Below are 21996 nucleotides of genomic sequence, written 5' to 3'. Positions count from 1 at the left end.
GCACCCCATCTACAAACATTCGCTCCCTCCACCACCGACACACAGTGGCAGCAGTGTGCACCATCTACAAGATGCACTGCAGCAATGCACCAAGGCTCCTTAGACAGCACCTTCCAGTTGGTGGAGGTCGTGGGTTTGGAAGGACAAGGGCAAATACATGGGAACACTACCACCTGCATGTTCTCCTCCAAGTCACACACCATCCTGACTTGGAACTATATCGCCGTTCCTTCACTGTCGCTGGGTCAAAATCCTGGAACTCCCTTCCTAACAGCACTGTGGATATGGAACATAGAACAGTACAGCACAGTACAGGCCCTCCGGCCCACGATGTTGTGCCGAACCTTTAACCTACTCTAAGATCAAACTACCTACATACCCTTCATTCTACTATCATCCATGTACCTATCCAAGAGTCGCTTAAATGTCCCTAATATATCTGCTTTTACTACCACCGCTGGCAGTGCATTCCACGCACCCACCACTCTGTGTAAAGAACCTACCTGACATCTCCCCGAAACCTTCCTCCAATCACCTTAAAATTATGCCCCCTGGTGATAGCCCTTTCCACCCTGGGAAAAAGTCTCTGGCTATCCACTTTATCTATGCCTCTCATCATCTTGTACCCCTCTATCAAGTCACCTCTCATCCTTCTTCACTCCAATGAGAAAAGCCCTAGCTCCCTCAACCTTTATACCTACCCCAAATGAACTGCAGCGGTTCAAGGAGGCAGCTCACCACCACCTCCTCAAGGGCAATTAGGGATGGGCAATAAATGCTGGCCTGGCCAGTGACGCCTACATCCCATGAATGAATTTAAAAAAACTCCCTCCCCAACAGCACGGTGGGAATACCTTTACCACATGGACTAAAGCAATTTAAGAAGCTGGCTCATCACCACATTCCAGGGCAATTAGGGAGGGTAATAAAGGCTGGCCTAGCCAGCAACACCCACATCCCATGAATGAATTTAAAAAAAAGTCAGCTTGTTCAAAGATGGAGGAAGGAAATTTTGTGCAATCCAAATTTAACGTTGAACAGACTGCAAGATTTGTAAACATTGAGAACTCGCAAATATGTTACAAAAGTACTGATGAGATAACAGATAGGCTTGTTTACCTAATCTAAAATCACAAAACAAAAACCAAGAAGCTACCTGCCAACCTCTTCATTATTTAGTGGGACCATGCATCTACCCACCTAGTCAGCTGTGTTCCTGCTCCCCACACATCCTGCACTGCTTGCATTACTAATTTGAACGTGTGTACAACACTAAATTGACTGGAATGGTCAATAAACGTGTGCTTGAATCTCCTATTTGCTATTAGGCAAATAGGAAGAAATCTGAGTGATAGGAACAGGACTAGAACATTCCACGATATAATTAGATGATGCCCAATGTGTACCTGAACTCCATTTACTAGGCTTTAATCCATATTCTTTGATACCCTTACCCAACAAAAAAATTTCAGTCTTGAAAATTGTAATTGACCTAGCATCCACTGCCTTTCAAGAGGGAGTTCCATATTTTATTACCTTTTGGTGAAAACATGCTTCCTGATTTCATCCCTGACTGGTCTAGTGCTAATTTGAAGATTGTTTTCCCCCTCCCCCCCCCCCCACCTTGTTCTACAACTAACCAAATAATTTCTCTATCTTTTTAAATCCATTTATTACATTAAATACATCAATTAGATCACATTTCAACAGCCTAAACTCAAGGACATACAAGCCAAGTATATGCAGGCTCTTCTCATAATTAAACCATTTTAGTCCCTGTACCATTCTGGTGAGCCTGCATTCCCACCCCTACCCCCCACTCCAAGGCCACTATATCCTTCCCGATATCCTGAGACTGAACACAGTACTCCAGAGCCAACATAACTTCCATCCCCCTTTGTATTCCAGTCCTCTTGAGATAAAGCAGTTTCTGTATAGGTGACTGAGCAACTAATTTCCTTGTGTGTCATCTTAATTTGTTTTGGAGGGTAGGATTAGATGGGAGGAGGAGAAAAAGAAATAAGTCAAGCATTCAACATAAGTCAATTTTTTGTTGATGGGCATTTTATTTCATTTTCAAATCAGCATGCCACATATACTCCTAGACAGATATTTACTGATGTCAAAACATACATTAACAGGAAAACATGGTGGTTCAAACAAGGCAGTTATGTTCTATTAAGGTTTGCTCGATTAATGCATTAGACCCTAATTTTTTTTTGTAACCTGAAATTTAGGTGGTTACTGGTAGCAGCACCGACTTAGAGGGCACAAACTCCAGAAGAAAGCGCAGTGGCCAGCATACTCAATTCAGTGTTCCTGGATTTCTAGCATTGAAAAAAAAAATCAGTGGTCTGAAAAATCAGGTGTGCTATTTAGCACATCAGATTCTACAGTCTACACTTCAATTAAATATGGCTCTATTCAAGGCTTGTATCTATGAAATCTAGTTAAAATCACCATGACTAACTGTACAAAACCAGTTACAGTTTCAGTAGTACCGCATTCATTTTTAACTGAAAAATGAGACATCAGCATCTACTGATCCACACTAAGCTACAGGCATAACTAATTTCCAGTATCAGAATTCCTCCATGCAACAAGTGAACTGGAATAGTACAGTTTACGTTAGAAAACTGTTCTCAGCCACATTAACAATAACATTTGAAAAATTAGTAAGGTGTACCTCATTGCCATGGACCATCAAATGATGTGTAGTAACCAAAGCTTTAAACACCACTACCCAGCTGCTGTTTGTTGCTCTCTCAAAAAGAGTGTCAGCCATTTGAGGTATATTAACATTGGTCTCATTTGTCGCTTGTATAAGATCTGAAAAGACAAGAATATCAGATGCAATTCAAACAAATCAGGAAAAAATAGCTGAAAAAAAATCTAGCTTTTGCCACTGAAATGGCAAGCGATTTAGTTTGTGCAGAACAGAATAAGCATGCAACTATCTTTTGAAGACTTTAGACATTAGACCATTAAAAATGGCTTAAACATATGCAAAAGTAAAATACTTCAGATGCTGGAAATTTCAAATAAAAAAAAAAAAGAGTAAAATGCTGGAAATGCACAGGTCAGGAAACATCTGTGGAGAGAGAAACAGGCAATGTTTCAGGTTGATGACCTTTCATCAAAATTGGAAAAGGTTAGCCATGTGTTACATGGCATGGCTGGTTTCCACTGTGCACCTCACTGACCAGACAATGTTTTTATATTACTAGTGTTACAGCCAGTCTTTTGTTTGCCAAATAAACAGATGGTGACAGGTTTTACCATCGGTTTAAAACAGAAGATTAAGCATTTATTGTATATTCAATCACCTGAAATGTTCGCAATATCACCCACGCAGGCATTCACACTCTTGTGCGTACACAAGAGTAGATGGATAGAAGGGAAAGGGTAAGGAGGGAAAGAGTAGGAGGTGTTAAGAGTTCAAATTGCAAAAGTCTGTTGTTACAGGAAAAAACTGCCCCATTTTGATATGATGGCTGTTCACACTATTGTGGTGAAGGGTAGCTAGAGTGTGTGCCTGGGGAATGCCTTTGTCTTAGTTCGCTTTGTGTATAGCTCATATGCATGTGATAAACTGTCATTTTCAGGCAGATGGGGTTAATTGGTTTAAGTTCCAGTAGACATTGATGCAGATTTTAGTGCAGGAGTTGGTATGGGTCATGTGGCTTGCCCTCCATTTTGTTGACAGCAAATGTACCAGTCTTTTAAAATTGTTCTAATTTTTTTTTTTAATAAGTCCAATTTGTGTTTGTATTTTCATCACTGCAGTCCGTGATCTCACCAAAGCCTTTGACCTAGTCAGCAGACGTGGTCTCTTCAGACTACTAGCAAAGATCGGATGTCCACCAAAGCTACGAAGTATCATCACCTCATTCCATGACAATATGAAAGGCCCAATTCAGCATATCTGTGCCTCATATCAGACCCCTTTCCTATCCTGAGTGGCGTGAAACAGGCTATGTTCTCGCACCTGCACTGTTTGGGTTCTTCTTCCCACTGCTGCTCTCACGTGTTCAAGTCTTAAGAAGGAATTTTCCTCCACACAAGATCAGATGGCAGGTTGTTCAACCTTGCCTGTCTTAGAGCAAAGACCAAAGTACAGAAAGTCCTCATCAGGGAACTCCTCTTTGCTGGCGATGTTGCATTAACATCTCACACAGAAGAGCGTCTGCAGAGACTCATCGACAGGATTGCGGCTGCCTGCAACAAATTTGGCCTAACCATCAGCCTCAAGAAAACGATCACGGGACAGGACATCAGAAATGCTCCATCAATACCGGTGACCATGCTCTGGAAGTGGTTCAAGAGTTCATCTACCTAGGCTCAACCATCACCAGTAACCTGTCGCTCGATGCAGAAATCAACAAGCGCATGGAAAAGGCGTCGGCTGCTATGTCCAGACTGGCCAAGAGGGTGTGGGAAAATGGCGCACTGACACAGAACACAAATGTCCGGGTGTATCAAGCCCGTGTCCTCAGTACCTTGCTCTACAGCAGCGAGACCTGGACAACGTATGTCAGCCAAGAGCGACGTCTCAACTCATTCCATCTTCGCTGCCTCCGGAGAAGCCTTGGCATCAGGTGGTAGGACCGTATCTCCAATGCAGAAGTCCTCGAGGCGGCCAACATCCCCAGCATATACACCCTACTGAACCAGCAGCGCTTGAGATGGCTTAACCATGTGAGCCGCATGGAAGATGGCAGGATCCCCAAGGACACATTGTACAGCGAGCTCGTCACTGGTATCAGACCTACCGGTCGTCCACGCCTCTGCTTTAAAGAAGTCTGCAAATGCGACATGAAGTCCTGTGACATTGACCACAAGTCGTGGGAGTCAGTTGCCAGTGATCGCCAGAGCTGGCAAACTGCCATAAAGAATGGGCTAAAGTGTGGCGAGTCGAAGTGACTTAGCAGTTGGCAGGAAAAAAGACAGAAGCGCAAGGGGAGAGCCAACTGTGTAACAGCCTCGACAACCAATTTTATCTGCAGCGCCTGTGGAAGAGTTTGTCACTCTAGAATTGGCCTTTATAGCCACTCCAAGCACTGCTTCACAAACCACTGACCACCTCTAGGTGCTTACCCATTGTTTCTCGAGACAAGGAGGCGAAAGAGCGAAAGAGCGAACGAAAGAGCGAACGAAAGAAAGAAAGAGCGAACGAAAGAAAGAAAGAGCGAACGAAAGAAAGAAAGAGCGAACGAAAGAAAGAAAGGAGCAAACGAAAGAAAGAAAGGAGCAAACGAAAGAAAGAGCAAACGAAAGAAAGAGCAAACGAAAGAAAGAGCAAACGAAAGAAAGAGCAAACGAAAGAAAGAGCAAACGAAAGAAAGAAAGAGCAAACGAAAGAAAGAAAGAGCGAACGAAAGAAAGAAAGAGCGAACGAAAGAAAGAAAGAGCGAACGAAAGAAAGAAAGAGCGAACGAAAGAAAGAAAGAGCGAACGAAAGAAAGAAAGAGCGAACGAAAGAAAGAAAGAGCGAACGAAAGAAAGAAAGAGCGAACGAAAGAAAGAAAGAGCGAACGAACGAAAGAAAGAGCGAACGAAAGAAAGAAAGAGCGAACGAAAGAAAGCCTGTGATAAGATGGAAGTCAGGAGAGATTAAACAAAGGGTTGATTGTGCAAAGCAAAAGGATGTGTTATTCGGACAAGAAACAAAGAGATGGATCGAGAGGTGGTGTAAATGAGAAAGTAGAATCAACAGCTGACATCAAAAAAAGTCCACAAAAAGGCAGGACAAAGGATGATCTGGATACGTCTCCTTCTGCCTTGCACCACCACGCCTTTTCCCATTTAATCTCTTCATTCCATCAAATCACAGACCTTCCATTTTTGTTTCCTGCCCCTGCAACTTTCCCCGTCTCAATACCTGCTCAAAACCTCATGTCTTTCTTCCAGTTCTGATAAATGGCCATTGATCTAAAACATGAATTGTTTCCATCTCCACAAATGCTACCCGACGGGCTGAATAAAAGAAAAGCAAAATGCTGGAAATAAACATGTAAACCTCATTGCAGTGTTTTAAGCCATTTGAAAAGGTTAATACTTTGACGTGGAAACTGCAGCATTATTCAACCCAATACATCACTCAAGGCTTTGATTTCATAGTCATCAAGGCACAGAAGACAACCATGTGGCCCATCATGTCCATGCTGACCCTCTGGAGAGCAATTCCATCATTTCAAGGTTAGCAAGAAAAGTTGTGTTTCATTAGTATAGTAAAATAGGTGTAAAGATGTGACAGCAAACTGTTATATTAACCTTATTTCCATAGATAGACACAAACCAGCACAGTACTGAAAACTTGGCCATCATATGCTGCTAGCAATTAATTGCAAAATAAAGAGGAAGTTAGAAAAATAAAAACTTTGCTCGGGAAAAAAAAAAATTATACAATGTAGCTCAAGCCCAATAGTGTTGTGATATCTACAAGACTCCTCTACAATGACCAGATGAAATGGACTTCCTGTTTCAAGTTCCAAACTGAAAATGAGGTGTATGCAAAACACTGCAAATGTCAGAAATGTGAAATCACTGAAAATGTTGGAAAACTTTCAGGTGGTCAGGCAGTGTCTGTGGAGAGAGAAATGCATGTAACATTCTCTTTTCCTAAGCTCTGTATTTAAAAACTGTAATTCTATAACATCTTTCAGATATGATGAATAGTCATTGACCTGAAACATTAACTGCTTCTCTGTTTTATTTCAGAAATAATATTTATTTATTTATTTCTTTATTTAGAGATACAGCACTGAAACAGGCCCATATTGCAGCTAGTATGTCCAATCTCCTCGAAACATACGAAAGCAGAGAGAAAAATACTTGCATTTATAAAGTGAACCTGATCACATACATCAAGAACTTCACAAAAATTACCCGGAGGATCAGTTGCTACTTATGTAGGAAAACAAGGCAGCAATTTGTAAATATTAAGATCTCACAAATAGCAAAAAGACAAATCAAATGTGCTTTTAGATGGCATTGGTTGAGGGAAAGAACGTTGACAGAATAATCAGAACTTATCACTCTTTGAACAGTACCCAAGTTCTTTCGCATTCAGCTGAACAGGTAGATGGTGCCCTCGACGTCAGGGTAGGTTTCAATGTCTCACCAAAAGTCTACTACTTCTGACATTGCAGCACTACCACAACAGTACATTACAGCATTTGCTTAGATGAGCTAAAAGGGTATCTGAACTCATGGCCTACTGATTCAGAGGAGAGGATACTACCAATCTTGCTCTCCTCCAATTCCATTTTTCTCTGCCACTTCCAATTCTATTCAATATAAAAAAATTATTTTGTTATTCAGTACTTCTTGCTCAGTACTTTTCTATCCCTTCATCTGTATTAAATTTGTTAGTACTGCTCGTCTGCCTTTTCTTCTTCTCCACCTCAGTTTAGTTTAGTTTAGTTTAGAGATACAGCACTGAAACAGGCCCTTCGGCCCACCAAGTCTGTGCTGACCATCAACCACCCATTTATACTAATCCTACACTAATCCCATATTCCTACCACATCCTCACCTGTCCCTATATTCACCTACCACCTACCTACACTAGGGGCAATTTATAATGGCCAATTTACCTATCAACCTGCAAGTCTTTTGGCTGCGGGAGGAAACCGGAGCACCCGGAGGAAACCCACGCAGACACAGGGAGAACTTGCAAACTCCACACAGGCAGTACCCAGAATTGAACCCGGGTCGCTGGAGCTGTGAGGCTGCGGTGCTAACCACTGTGCCACTGTGCTGCCCTAAGCATTTATCTTCCCCACCTTGCAACAAGTGGTACTCAGTTTGATTGACATTCCCAATTTGTGTCAAACACAGGGCAGCTTTGTAACTAAAGGTTGGATTAACTGAGACCTAGCCTCATTTCCAGATACTTATTGTAGAGAAGGGAAACATTTATCCCTTCAAGTCTTGGCAGAACATAAACTTAGGATAAAGAAGCGATGGGACCACAGGTTACAATTCACTAGGTAATTTGCTCCCTTAATACCACGCTAGGCTACTGCACGCCACCCCCCACCCCGATCAAGGTACTAGATTTCAAGAGAAACATACAATATTCTACCATACATCCAGTTTCATTTAAATAAAATAATCCAAGAATTTAGTTTTGCAATGTAAGCTGAGGAAAGTTTGTTAACTGGAGCCCTAAAGCATTTTGGTTAATTCTGCAATATATGACAGCAGTATATTGAATGGAAGGGATGCAATTAAGTGGAATTTATATTCTCACAGTATAAGATAATCAGAATCATTCAAGGAGCCACAATGAAAAAAATGTATAACTATGGAAATCCGTTTCTTGGTATGACAAATTTGTCAAGATGGTGTTTGTTAATATGTTTAAGATGACATGGGGCACCACGGACAGTCCACCAGTTATAGCCAAGGAACGATAGATACTGCCACTATTTACGGCTTATTGATGACATCTCCAACCATTACACAAGCCTCTAATTCAGACATACAAATGGAATCAAGGGCCCCTGAAATACAGTACGTTTTAAAACACAAAAATCCTACATCAATATATTTTCTGCTAATCGAAACTCTTCTAACCAAAACAATGTATCCTGAAGTGTACTTAGATCCCTTCATGAAACTTGGTTGAGCTCTTCAATAGTTGGCATTCTGCTGCAAGCATTCCATGTAGTTCAAAAAGTATAGGCAATAGCATTGCACCTCAATTAAACTTTCTGTTTTACTTCAAGGTGAATTTTTCTCCTTCAAATAGAGAATGGCATTAGGGAGTACACTTCAAAATACCACATTTTTATAACATTTGAATTTTCCACCTCTTTCACTTCTCCTCCCTATCCCTGCAGAGAGAATTAGCTGGAGGCTCGTTAAAGAAGTACCACTCACTCTACAGTAATGTGTACAAGAGCAGCAAAGGACAGTCACCCTATAATTGTCATCCTGCATAAGCAGAAGTGAAATGGAGTTTTTGGTGTATGAGGAACTTTGTATAAGGACTTCCTACCTTGCAATTCACTTATTTTGCAAACAAAAACAACCTAGAAGTAAATACAGCAGACTGCAACCAAGGCTAAATGATAAGCAAAACTCAAGTAGGCAGAGGCCAAATGTTCTGGGAATAGGTGAAGACGACCAGATGGCAGCTTGAGAGAAGTGATGCTGTAGCTCCATTTGGGGTAGTAATGATCAAAGAATTGCATCTATATGGCAAGTTTCATGACCTCAGGATGTCCAAACCCACTCAACAGCCAAAAGTAGTATCGTCATTGTTGTAATTTGGGGAAACATGCCAACCAATCTGCAAACAAGGCTCCACAAACAACAATGAAGTGATTATCTGCTTTAGTGATGGTTGGTAGACAAATATTGGCCAAGACACCAGGAAGAACTTCCCTGTTTTCTTTGAAACAGGCCATGGGATCTTTTATATCCACCGAAGGAGGCAGACAGGACCTTAGTTTAACATCTCATCTGAAAGATGGCACCTCCAACCACGCAGGACATAGTCAGCACTGCAGCCTAGATATTATGCTCAAGTGTCTGGAGTGGGACTTGAACCCACAACCTTCCAAAAGAGGTGAGAGCATTACAAACTTAGTCATGGCTAGAAAGAAAATGCAGGTAGGTTAGGAAACTAGGAGAGCAGGGCTCAGCACAGTCACCTCAATTCTGCATACAAAATGTCAGGTGTTCTAAAAATAAAATCTGGATTGCAAATATGCACATTACCAAAGAAAAGTACATTAGTAGTGGAGCTAAGTTAAGATGTTAAACCTATATTTTGAGGACATTTCCAGGACATACAAATTGCTCCAGAGATAGAAAAGGCAAGAAGCTACACCCCATTCCAGTTTTTTGTTAAATATGCACTCTCAGGATGAGGGAGTTACTGGCAAGGCCAACATTTATTGCCCATCTCTAGTTACCACGAGCACTTTGATACAACTGAGAGGCTTGCTACGCTAGTACAGAGGGCATTTAAGAGCCAACCAAGTTGGCATAAGGATGGCAGAGTTGGCTCCCTAAAGGATAAAGTGAACTAGTTGGATTTTGTGACAAACTGACAGCTTCATATTCAATTTCAATGAAAATGCATATGAACATACAAAATAGGAGGAGTAGGCCACTCGACCCCTCGAGCCTGCTCCGCCATTTAATAAGTTCATGGCTGAACTGATTACTCCACATTTCCACCTACCCCCGATAACCTTCCACCCCCTTGCTTATCAAGAATCTATCTACCTCTGCCTGAAAAATATTCAAAGACTCTGCTTTCACCGCCTTTTGAGGAAGAGAATTCCAAAGACTCTCAACCCTCAGAAAAAATTTCTCTTCATCTCAGTCTTAAATGGGCAACCCCTGATTTTTAAACACTGACCCCTAGTTTGAGATTCTCCCACAAGAGGAAACATCCTTTCCACATCCACCCTGTCAAGACCCCTTAGGATCTTGCATGTTTCAATCAAGTCACCTCTTGCTCTTCTAAATTCCAGCAGATACAAGCCTAGACTATCCAATCTTTCCTCACAAGACAGCCCACCCATTCCAGATATTAGTCTAGTAAACCTTCTCTGTACTGCCTCCAATGGATTTACATCCTTCCTTAAACAAGGAGACCAGTACTATATACAGTACTCCAGATGTGGTCTCACCAATGCCCTGTATAGCTGAAGCATAACCTCCCTACTTTTGTATTCAATTCCCCACACGATAAATGATAACCATTCTATGAGCTTTCCTAATTATGTGCTGTACCTACATACTAACCTTTTGCGATTCAAGCACGAGGACACCCAGATCCCTCTGCATCTCCGAGCTCTGCAATCTCTCAATATTTAGATAATATGCTTCTTTTTTAATCTTCCTGCCAAAGTGAACAATTTCACACTTTCCCACACTACTCCATTTGCCAGGTCTTTGCCCACTCACTTAACCTATCTATATCCCTTTTTAGCCTCCTTATGTCCTCTTCACAAGTTACTTTCCTACCTAACTTTGTGTCATCAGCAAACTTAGCAACTATACTTTCGGTCCCTTCATCGAAATCATTGATATAAACTGTAAAAAGATGAGGCCCCAGCACAGATCCCTATGGCACACCACTCATTACATCTTGCCAATCTGAAAATGACCCATTTAGGTCTACTGTTTCCTGTTAGCTAACCAATCTCCCATCCATACCAATAGGTTACCCCCTACACCATGAGCTTGTATTTTCTGCAATAACCTTTGCTGTGGGACCTTATCAAATGCCTTCTGAAAATCCAAGTACAATACATCCACCGGTTCCCCGTTATCCACGGCACATGCAACTCCCTCAAAGAACTCTAATAAATTGGTTAAACATAATTTCCCTCTCTCAAACCAATGTTGACTCTGGCCGATTACCTTGAATTTTTCTAAATGCCCTGCTATACCATCTTTAATAATAGCTTCGAACATTTACCCTAAGAAAGATGTTAAGCTAACTGGCCTGCAGTTTCCTGTTTTCTGTCTCCCTCCCTTTTTGAATAAAGGAGTTACATTCACTATTTTCCAATCTAACAGAACCTTCCCAGAATCGAAGGAATTTTGGAAAATTAAAACAACGCATCAACTATCTCACTAGCCACTTCTTTTAACACCCTTGGATGAAGCCCATCAGGACCCAGAGACTTGTCAGCCTGCAGCTCCAACAATTTGTTCAGTACCACTTTCCTGGTGATTGTAAATTTCTGGAGTTCCTCCCTCCCTTCCATTTCTTGACTTATAGCTAATACTGGGATGTTACTTGCATCCTCAATAGTGAAGACCGATGCAAAATATCTGTTCAATTCATCTGCCATCTCCTTCTACCCAGACTCACTTTTTATAGGACTGTTAACTGCTTTTTAAATATCTATATTATCTATCTTTATTTTTCTAGCTAGCTTTCCCTCGTACTCTAATTTTACCTCATCAATCTTTTAGTCATTCTTGGCTGTTTTTTATATTCCGTCCAATCTTCTGACCTGCCTCTCATCTTTGTGCAATTACAGGCTTTTTCTTCAAGTTTGATACTATCTTTAACTTTTTTAGTTAACCACAGATGGCAGGTCCCACCCTTGGAATTTTTCTCTCTCGTTGACATGTATCTATTCTGTGTATTCTGAAATATCCCCTTAAATGTCTGCCACTGCACCTCTATCGACCTATCCCTTAACCTGATTTGCAGGTTCATTTTAGCTAGCTCTGCTTTCATGCCCACATAATTGCCCTTATTTATGTTTAAAATACTCTGCTTGGACCCACTCTTTTCTCCCACAAACTGAATATAAAATTCAATCATATGATCGCTGCTACTTCAGGGTGCCTCAACTATGAGGTCATTAATTAATCCTATCTCGTTGCACAATACCAGGTCTGGGATAGCCTGTTCTCTGGTTGGCTCCAGAACTTATTGTTCTAAGAAATTATCCCAAAAACATTCTATTTACTCCTCATCTAGGCTACCTCTGCCCATCTGAATGTACTTCAATAGCTTTCACTACAGGCATTACAAGAAGTTGGACATTTGTTGTACATCTCATCACCCTAAATATAAAACATCTGAGTCTGTAAAGATGGCATGGCAGCTTGAAGCCAAGCAATCTCAATGCGCTGGGTGATCAGAAAGGTGGAACAGCTCTAACTTATTCTGTTCATCATTGAGGTATCACCCACTTAGTCTAGATTGGTCTTCTGCAGAAAGATCAGTGGTAAGGAGGAGTCTTCAGATATCTTTTAAGAGTGGTAGTTGTGACATGTTCTGGATCGTCTCAAGGACATTCTAATTCACGTGATATGAAGAAACAACTGAAGGCACAGGATACTGCAAAGGCGATGGGCCTTGACAACATTCCAGCAATAGTACTGAAGACCAGTGCCCCAGAGCTTTCCGCGCCCCTAGCCAAGCTGTTCCAGTACAGCTACAACACTGGCCTCTACGCAGCAATGTGGAAAATTGCCCATGTATGACCTGTACACAAAAAGCAGGACATGTCCAACCCAGCCAATTACCACCCCATCAGTCTACTTTCAATCAGTAAAGTGATGGAAGGTGTCACCGACATTGCTATCAAGCGGCACTTGCTTAGCAATAACCTGCTCAGGTGACACTCAATTTGGTTGCCGTCAGGGCCACTCAGCTCCAGACCTCATTATAGCCTTCGTTCAAACATGGACAAAAGAGCTGAACTCAAGAGGTGAGGTGAGAGAGTGACTGCCCTCGACATCAAGGCAGCACTTGATCAAGTATGGCATCAAGGAGCTGTAACAAAACTGGAGTCAATGGGAATTAAGGGGAAAACTCTCTGCTGGTTGGAGTCATACCCAACACAAAGGAAAATGGTTGTGGTCGTTGGAGGTCAATCATCTCAGCTCCAGGACATCACTGCAGGAGTTTCTCAGGGTAGTGTCCTAGGCCCAACCATCTTCAGCTGCTTCATCAATGACCTTCCTTCAATCATAAGGTCAGGGGTGGGGGATGTTCGCTGATGATTGATGTTGAACATTGTACATTCACGACTCCTCATATACTGAATGATTGATGTTGAACATTGTACATTCACGACTCCTCATATACTGAATGATTGATGTTGAACATTGTACATTCACGACTCCTCATATACTGAAGTGGTCCGTGTAGTAATGCAGCTGGACCTGGACAATATCCAGGCTTGGGATGATAAGTGGCAAGTAACATTCGCACCACACAAGTGCCAGGCAATGACCAATCTCCATCAAGAGCAAGTCTAACCAACTCCCTTTGACTTTCACTGGCATCACGATCGTTGAATCCCCCAACATCCTGGGGGTTACCATTGACCAGAAACGGAACTGGAATAGCAATATATAAATACCATGGCAGCAAGAACATGTCAGATGCGGCGAATCACTCACTTCCTGTCTCCCCAAAGCCTGTCCACCATCTACAAGGCACAAGTCAGGAGTGTGATGGAATACTCTCCACTTGCCTGCATGGATGCAGCTCCAACAACACTCAAGAAGCTCGACACCATCCAGGGCAAAGCAGCCCATCAACAAACATTCACTCCCTCCACCACCGACGCACAGTGGCAGCAGCGTGTACCATCTGCAAGATGCACTGCAGCACCTTCCAACCCACGACTTTGAGAAGGACAAGGGCAGCAGATGCATGGAAACACCACCACCTGCAAGCTCCCCTCCAAGCCACACACCATCCTGACTTGGAACTACATCACCGTTCCTTCACTGTCACTGGGTCAAAATCTTGGAACTCCCTTCCAAACACTGTGGGTGTACCGACCCCACATGGACTGCAGCGGTGAAAGCGGCAGCTCACCACCACCTTCTCAAAGGCAATTAGGGATGGGCAATAAATGCTGGCCGAGCCAGTGACATCCACATCCCATGGATGAATAAAAAAAAATTCTTTGCTGCAGTATGATGTCTGACATCAAGGTCACACATTTGAGGGAACTGACAGCCACTTGTTGGACTCCATTCTTATTATTCGCAAAGCATAATTAAAATTAAACCAATTCATTGTGTGTGGGAATTGTTTAATCACACAGAAGCAGAATATTTGCCAATCGAGTAGGTAGAGAGCCAATGCCGAGCTGCGCAACATTAGCACATCAGCTCAAGTTGAGCCTGCAAGTTTGTTCAGGAGGACATTTCTGCTCTTGATCTACTGAGTTACCATAGTAAGGTGGTCCTCACAGGCAAGTGTGCAATCCAGAGTTACTGTTATGGGACATATGCCAGCCGATCTTCAGCGAAAATGTTAAATTCTCAAAAACATTGGCACAAGATGGAAGTACACTGGACTTAAGTATACACATTTTGAGTCAATAATGGAGACTATAAAAATAGGTACAGCTTCTCCTCTCAAAGAAACATAGAAAATAGGAGTAGAGCATTCGGCCTTTCGAGCCTGCTCCACCATTCATTATGATCATGACTGATCATCCAACTCAGTAACCTGTTCGCACTTTCACCCCATATCCTTTGATCCCTTTAAACCCAAGAGCTATATCTAACTCCTTGAAAACATACAATGTTTTGGCCTCAACTGCTTTCTGTGGTAGCGCGTTCCACAGGTTCACCACTGTCTGGGTGAAGAGATTTCTCCTTCCCTCAGTCCTGAATGGTTTACCCCGTATCCTTAGACTATGACCCCTGGTTCTGGACTCCCCCACCATCGGGAACATCCTTCCTGCATCTACCCTGTCAAGTCCTGTTAGAATTTTATAGGTTTCTATGAGATCCCCCCTCACTCTTCTGAACTCCAACGAATGTAATCCTAACCGACTCAATCTCGCCTCATACGTCAGTCCCGTCATCCCAGGGATCAGTCTGGTAAATCTTCGCTGCACTCCCTCTATAGCAAGAACATCCTTCCTCAGATAAGGAGACCTAAACTGCACAGAATGCAGTATGGCACAGTAGCGCAGTGGTTAGCACCGCAGCCTCACAGCTCCAGCGACCCGGGTTCGGTTCTGGGTACTGCCTGTGTGGAGTTTGCAAGTTCTCCCTATGACTGCATGGGCTTCCGCCGGGTGCTCCAGTTTCCTCCCACAGCCAAAGACTTGCAGATTGATAGGTAAATTGGCCATTGTAAATTGCCCCTAGTGTAGGTAGGTGGCAGGAGAATGGTGGGGATGTGGTAGGGAATATGGGATTAATGTAGGATTAGTATATGTGGGTGGTTGTTGGTCGGCACGCCGAAGGGCCTGTTTCAGTGCTGTATCTCTCTACGATTCTACAACAATATTCCAGGTGTGGCCTCACCAAGGCCCTGTGTAATTGCAGCAAGATATCTCTGCTCCTGCACTCGAATCCTCTCGCTGTGAAAACATACAGTTTGCCTTTTTAACCACCTGTTGGACCTGCAGCGACTGGGGTACGAGAACACTAGGTCTTGCTGCATATTCCCCTTTCTCAATTTATAGCCATTCAGATAATCATCTGCCTTCCTTTTTTTTGCTACCAAAGTGGATAACCTCACATTTATCCACATTATACTGCATCTGCCATGCATTTGCCCACTCACACAACTTGTTCGAATCACCCTGAAGCCTCTCTGCACCCTCCTCACAACTCACCCTCCCACCCAGTTTGTGTCATCTGCAAATTTGGAGATATTCCATTTAGTTCCCTCATCTAAATCATTAATATATATTGTGAATAGCTGGGGTCCTAGCACTGATCCCTGCGGTACCCCACTAGTAACTGCCTGCCATTCGGAAAAAGACCCATTTATCCCTACTCTGTTTCCTGTCCGCCAACCAATTTTCTATCCATCGCAATACACTACCCCTTTAATTTTACATGCTAATCTCTTGTGGGACTTTGTCGAAAGCCTTCTGAAAGTCCAAGTAAACCACATCCACTGGCTCCCCCTCATCAACTCTACTAGTTACATCCTCAAAGAATTCCAGTAGATTTGTCAAGCATGATTTCCCTTTCGTAAATCTATGCTGACTCTGTCCGATTCTACCACCATTCTCCAAGTGCTCTGCTCTAAAATCTTTGATAATGGACTCTAGAATTTTCCCCACTATTGACATCAGGCTGACTGGTCTATAATTCCCTTTCTCTCTACCTCCCTTTTTAAATAGTGAGGTTACATTAGCTACCCTCCAATCTGTAGGAACTGTTCCAGAGTCTATAGAATCTTGGAAGATGATCACCAATGCATCCACTATTTCTAGGGTCACTTCCTTAAGTACTCTGGGGTGCAGACCATCAGGCCCTGGGGATTTATCGGCCTTCATATCCTATCAATTTCCCCAACACCATTTCTCTAGTAATACTGATTTCCTTCAGTTCCTCTCACTAAACCCAGTGTTCCCCAACATTTCTGGTATGATATTTATGTCCTCCTTTGTGAAAACAAAACCACAGTATGCATTTAATTGGTCAGCCACTTCTTTGTTCCCCATAATAAATTCCCGTTTCTGACTGTAAAGGACCTACATTTGTCTTCACCAATCTTTTCCTCTTCACATAGCTATAAAAACTTTTACAGTCAGTTTTTATGTTCCCGCAAGCTTGCTCTCGTAGTCCATTTTTCCCCTTCTTAAATCAATCCCTTGGTCCTCCTTTGCTGAATTATAAACTGCTTCCAATCCTCAGTTCTGTTGTTTTTCCTGGCAAATTTATATGCCTTTCCCTTAGATCTAATGCCATCTCTAATTTCCCTTGTAAGCCATGGTTTGGCTACCTTTCCTGTTTTACTTTTGCGCCCGACAGGAACAAACAACTGTGGCAGTTCATCCATACGCTCTTTAAATGTTTGCCATCACTTTCCACCATCATCCGTTCAGTAACGTTTCCCAATCCATCATAGCCAACTCACGCCTCATACCTTCGTAGTTTCCTTTACTAAGCTTCAGGACCCTAGTCTCAGAATCAACGACGTCACTCTCCATCTTGATGAGGAATTCTATCATATTATGGTCACTCATCCCCAAGGGGTCTCGCACAACTAGATTGTCAATTATTCCTCTCATTACACATTACCCCATCTAAGATGGCCTATTCTCTAGTTTGTTCTAGAAAACCATCCCGTACACACTCCAAGAAATCCTCCTCTACAATATTGTGACTAATTCGATTTGCCTTCTTTCCTCGAAATATACATACATATTTTTTTTTTTTAAATCTTTAAACAAATTTAAAAAACGCTCTTTGATACATTTTTAATTCTTGCCAAAAACTCATGCACACAAAACCTGATGCAGTCAGCGTTCAGGTTGATGCTGCCAAATTAATTTACGAAGTACTTTCTTATAACAGGAGGAAAAAACCCAAAAGAATCTAATTCCTTCATAAAGGCTGCATTTGTACTAAAAACAATATCTTACAGTGCCAATATCTGGCATTACCTGTGAGGGCAGATTACCATACTAGTCTAACTATTGCTGTTTGCCAGGATTTAAAGAAAATTTACTCCATTGGTAATTGTGTTTAAATCTCTGCGGCCTCATCCCTCAAGTCCACAGCATCCTCCAGTCTTATAATCACCTTTTACACAGAGGGTGGTGAGTGCCTGGAACCTGCTGCCAGGGGAGGTGGTGGAAGCAGGTACGATAGCGACATTTAAGAGGCATCTTTACAAATACATGAATAGGATGGGAATAGAGTGATACGGTCCCCGGAAGTGCAGAAGGTTTTAGTTTAGGCAGGCATCAAGATCGGCGCAGGCTTGGAGGGCCGAATGGCCTGTTCCTGTGCTGTACTGTTCTTTGTTTTGTTCTTTACTGTCCTTTCCTGACACCAACATTTGCTGCATCACTCCTCTCTGTCCATTAACAGTTGTAACGTTGGTTGCCTGGCTCCCACCTTTTGCAAAACTCTCATCCTTTAAGGCTCTCGAGCTCTTCTGCCAAGCTTATCACCTCTCCTTGTTTGGTTCAGCAGTAGCCACCCACCCACTCCCCCCAAACTCCAAGAACAATGCCTCAGAATCAGCTGGACAACAATTTATTATAGGTACTATATAAAGTGAAAGTGGTTTGTTAAGACTGTTGTTACAAAAAGCTCTTTTTTTTAAACCTATATAATTATCATGCATAGATTACAAAGAGTGACAAAAACTAAATGCAAAGCAGAAATACAATTTATCCTGTTACAACCGACACTGGAGGAGTGCACTGACGTTCTCTAGTTCCACTTCTCTATGGGTCACAACATATATTTAAAAGTTTTACCCAGTTACTGATACGGCCAATTATATACTTGATCGATTTTTAGTTTCAGACTAAAATCCACCAACCAGGTTTCTCTAATAAAGAAAATGAAATTATAGAACAAGACCCATTCAATAAAGCTTATTAACAGTTTTCTCTGCAGAGATCTCAGCAAAAAAAGACAAAAAAAAAAACTTTGGCCAAATACTTTTCAATTCTTGAAGAAAAAGGATAATATGGAATTTTCCCAGCTGGTCCTTTGGTCTGGCGTCCTTTTCAGAGGACATTGAGGATTCGCCTGACAGGCTTTTCAAAGAACAAAGAACAGTACAGCACAGGAACAGGCCATTCGGCCCTCCAAGCCTGCGCCGATCTTGATGCCTGCCTAAACTAACACCTTCTGCACGTCCGGGGCCCATATCCCTCTATTCCCTTCCTATTCATATATTTGTCAAGATGTCTCTTAAACGTCGCTATCGTATCTGCTTCCACCACCTCCCCTGGTAGCAAGTTCCAGGCACTCACCACCCTCTGTGTAAAAGAACTTGCCTCGCACATCCCCTCTAAACTTTGCCCCTCACACCTTAAACCTATGTCCCCTAATAACTGACTCTTCCACCCTGGGAAAAAGCTTCTGACTATTCACTCTGTCCATGCTGCTCATAACTTTGTAAACCTCCATTATGTCGCCCCTCCACCTCCGTCGTTCCAGTGAAAACAATCCAAGTTTTTCCAACCTCTCCTCATAGCTAATGCCCTCCGGACCAGGCAACATCCAGGCAACATCCTGGTAAACCTCCTCTGTACCCTTTTCAGGAGAAAATGTGGCACCAGTTTCTTTATTTCTCACACTGGATTCTCATGGTTTCTCAAAGAGGTGGCAAAAGATGAGCTGGGTGCTGCTCAGCAGGCTGCCATCCCAACTAACATTCAGAACAGTCCACGTGCCAAGTGAACCAAAATAAGTCCCAAGTGTCTTTCCAGTAACGGTTTTTTAACAAAAAAAAAAAAACACCTAGTCCAGCATCTCAGGTATTTCCACAGACTTTCAGACAAGTCCTCAAAAAAATGGAAGCACCTTCATAACAATCCTTAAAAATTGTGCTCATCTAACTCGCATGCACTGATATCACAATATATGCCAAAAATTGTGGCCTGAAATTAACTGGCAATTGTTGCAAATCTCACTTGAAGGGAGTTACCATCCAATTTTAGTTCCACTGCGCACCGCATGCCAACCTTATACCTTTGAGCATTTCCGTAACTGCAGCATTCAAATCCCACAAACCCTAAATCATCATAGTTTCAATTTGTAACTATTAAAGAAACCATTAACCTTTTAAGTGAAGAGGTCTAGCACAAATATGCTTTGCTTAAAATTCTCCTCCTGGAAAAGGATACGGAGTGTTTTCTGCCTTAACTTATGCAAGTCCACTGCTTACAACATGGTATTTGCATCCAGTCTACTGCAATGCACAACTTTAAACTGTAGAAAATCACAGAGCAAGTTTAATTTGATCACTGCCTAAACATAGGCTTTGTAGAACAGTTGCCGTGGGAGTGAGGTTTCCCACTCCACAACCATTCCAGCAATATTTACCTCGATTGTTGTTGATATCATTAAGTAAAAGGAGTTGAAAACTTTAAACTTGGGATACAAAGGATTGGTGAGCTTTGTACCATGTTTGATGGTACAAACTGAATCTTGATGTTGAAATTTTACTTGTGTCAATATTGCGCACCATTGATTTAACTGGTTTGTTGGATGGAGAGTTAGCTATTCAGTAGAAGATCCAAGATATTTACATTAAATGCAACATTTCTAATTAACGAAACTGCACGGACAATCTCACTTCCCTGAAGAATTGTAAGAGTATACCATAAGAATACTAATACAATCCAACAAGGGGCACTGTCCTTTTATAGCCTGACACCATACTAGGCATCTTGTTTTTTTTTGGAGTGAAATGGAAATAATAACTTTGCAACAGAAACATTAGCTAAGTTTCAAGTTGTGGCCATTAACATTAGCAAAGCTTGAAGTTGCACCAGGTCAGAATAGCAACTGAGGGACATGAAGTTACTTTTATACTAGCCAAGTCTTGAACACCACAGTGGTTGACATGCAAGTTGTGAGGATGCTTTAGGTGTGGGCCCTTCATCAGATGAGGTGCGAGGAAAAACGGAGTCCTGCTCCTCTATGAAACAGCTCCAGAGTGCCAAATATTTTGTTCCATCTGTCGGACACTAATGGTCTGAATAAATTTGAAGATTTATATTTACATAGAGGGTTAATCAAAAACATCTGAAGCCAATTTTATATAAATTACTGAAGTGCTGCAACTGTTGTCAATGTCAAATGATACTTCCTTGCAATGCAAGAATCATCAAGGAGATTAATGTAACTGAATTTTAGGGACAGTTATTGCTAATTTGCAACCATTTAATTTGAACAAACACAATTAGTTTATAGTCTTCAGATAGCAGAGAACTTGGACTATGAGTAATCATTTCAACTCGTGAACAATTTCCGAAGAAGGGTCACTGACCCGAAACGTTAACTCTGCTTCTCTTTCCACAGATGCTGCCAGACCTGCTGAGTGAATCCAGCATTTCTTGTTTTTGTTACAGAACTAGGTTGTTTTGTCTGATCCCTGGGAAATGCTATATGAGCAGGTGGAATGCATATACTTCAGCTCACTGGGATTACTCATTTATAGGAATAGTCTTTGGCACTGAAAAAGATAGACAGCTGGACATCGCCAGCATATGATAACATGCAATTATTTGAACGATTTAGACTACATTACAAATTATATTTTTAAGAATGTCACTATTTCAAGTACAAAAGTTTTATTTCTCAAAGATGTTAACATATTGTTACCTTCTAAACAAACTACTTGAATATAGTCAGTCAGAGAGCTCTTGTGAACACAGTCTCAAAACTCCCAAGGTCATACACACTGATGACTTTAGCAGCTTCGAATAATGGCTCCCACTTGGGCTTTAAGTCTCCTCATTCAGACAGACATAAGCGGAAAAGAGCAAGACCTTGTACACCATGAATGCCAACCTTCTAATCAATTATAAGACTTCTAGACAAAGGTGCACACTGGGCATTATAGTCTGCTATGTTTTTAAAAATGTTCAGAATGTAAGGAACGCTGGCAAGGGCATATTTATTGCCCACCTCCAGTTCTTAAAGAATATGGTAGGGGGGCTTTTCCCTCAACTGCTTCAAATACATGCAGTGATGGTGCTCCCACCATCATGTTAGAGAAGGAATTCCAGAATATTGACCAAGGGGCAATGAAAA

The 21996-nt window shown here is 41.9% G+C and overlaps 1 protein-coding gene across 3 annotated transcripts in view; it reads right to left on the bottom strand.

Annotated features, from left to right (window-relative positions):
• The window catches only part of snap91a (synaptosome associated protein 91a), a 235946-nt gene that overhangs the window by 157582 nt on the left and 56368 nt on the right, over nt 1-21996 (bottom strand). For all 3 annotated transcript variants that reach the window (XM_068026003.1, XM_068026004.1, XM_068026005.1), the window contains exon 3: nt 2687-2829. In XM_068026003.1, the coding sequence (XP_067882104.1) occupies nt 2687-2829 (143 nt within the window). The remainder of the gene's footprint in view (nt 1-2686; nt 2830-21996) is intronic.

Source organism: Heterodontus francisci, chromosome 3, assembly GCF_036365525.1.
Source record: "Heterodontus francisci isolate sHetFra1 chromosome 3, sHetFra1.hap1, whole genome shotgun sequence".
NCBI classification, from domain to species: Eukaryota; Metazoa; Chordata; class Chondrichthyes; order Heterodontiformes; family Heterodontidae; genus Heterodontus; species Heterodontus francisci.
Note: the sequence above shows the minus strand (reverse complement) of the source record. Positions and strands in the feature narration are given on the sequence as shown.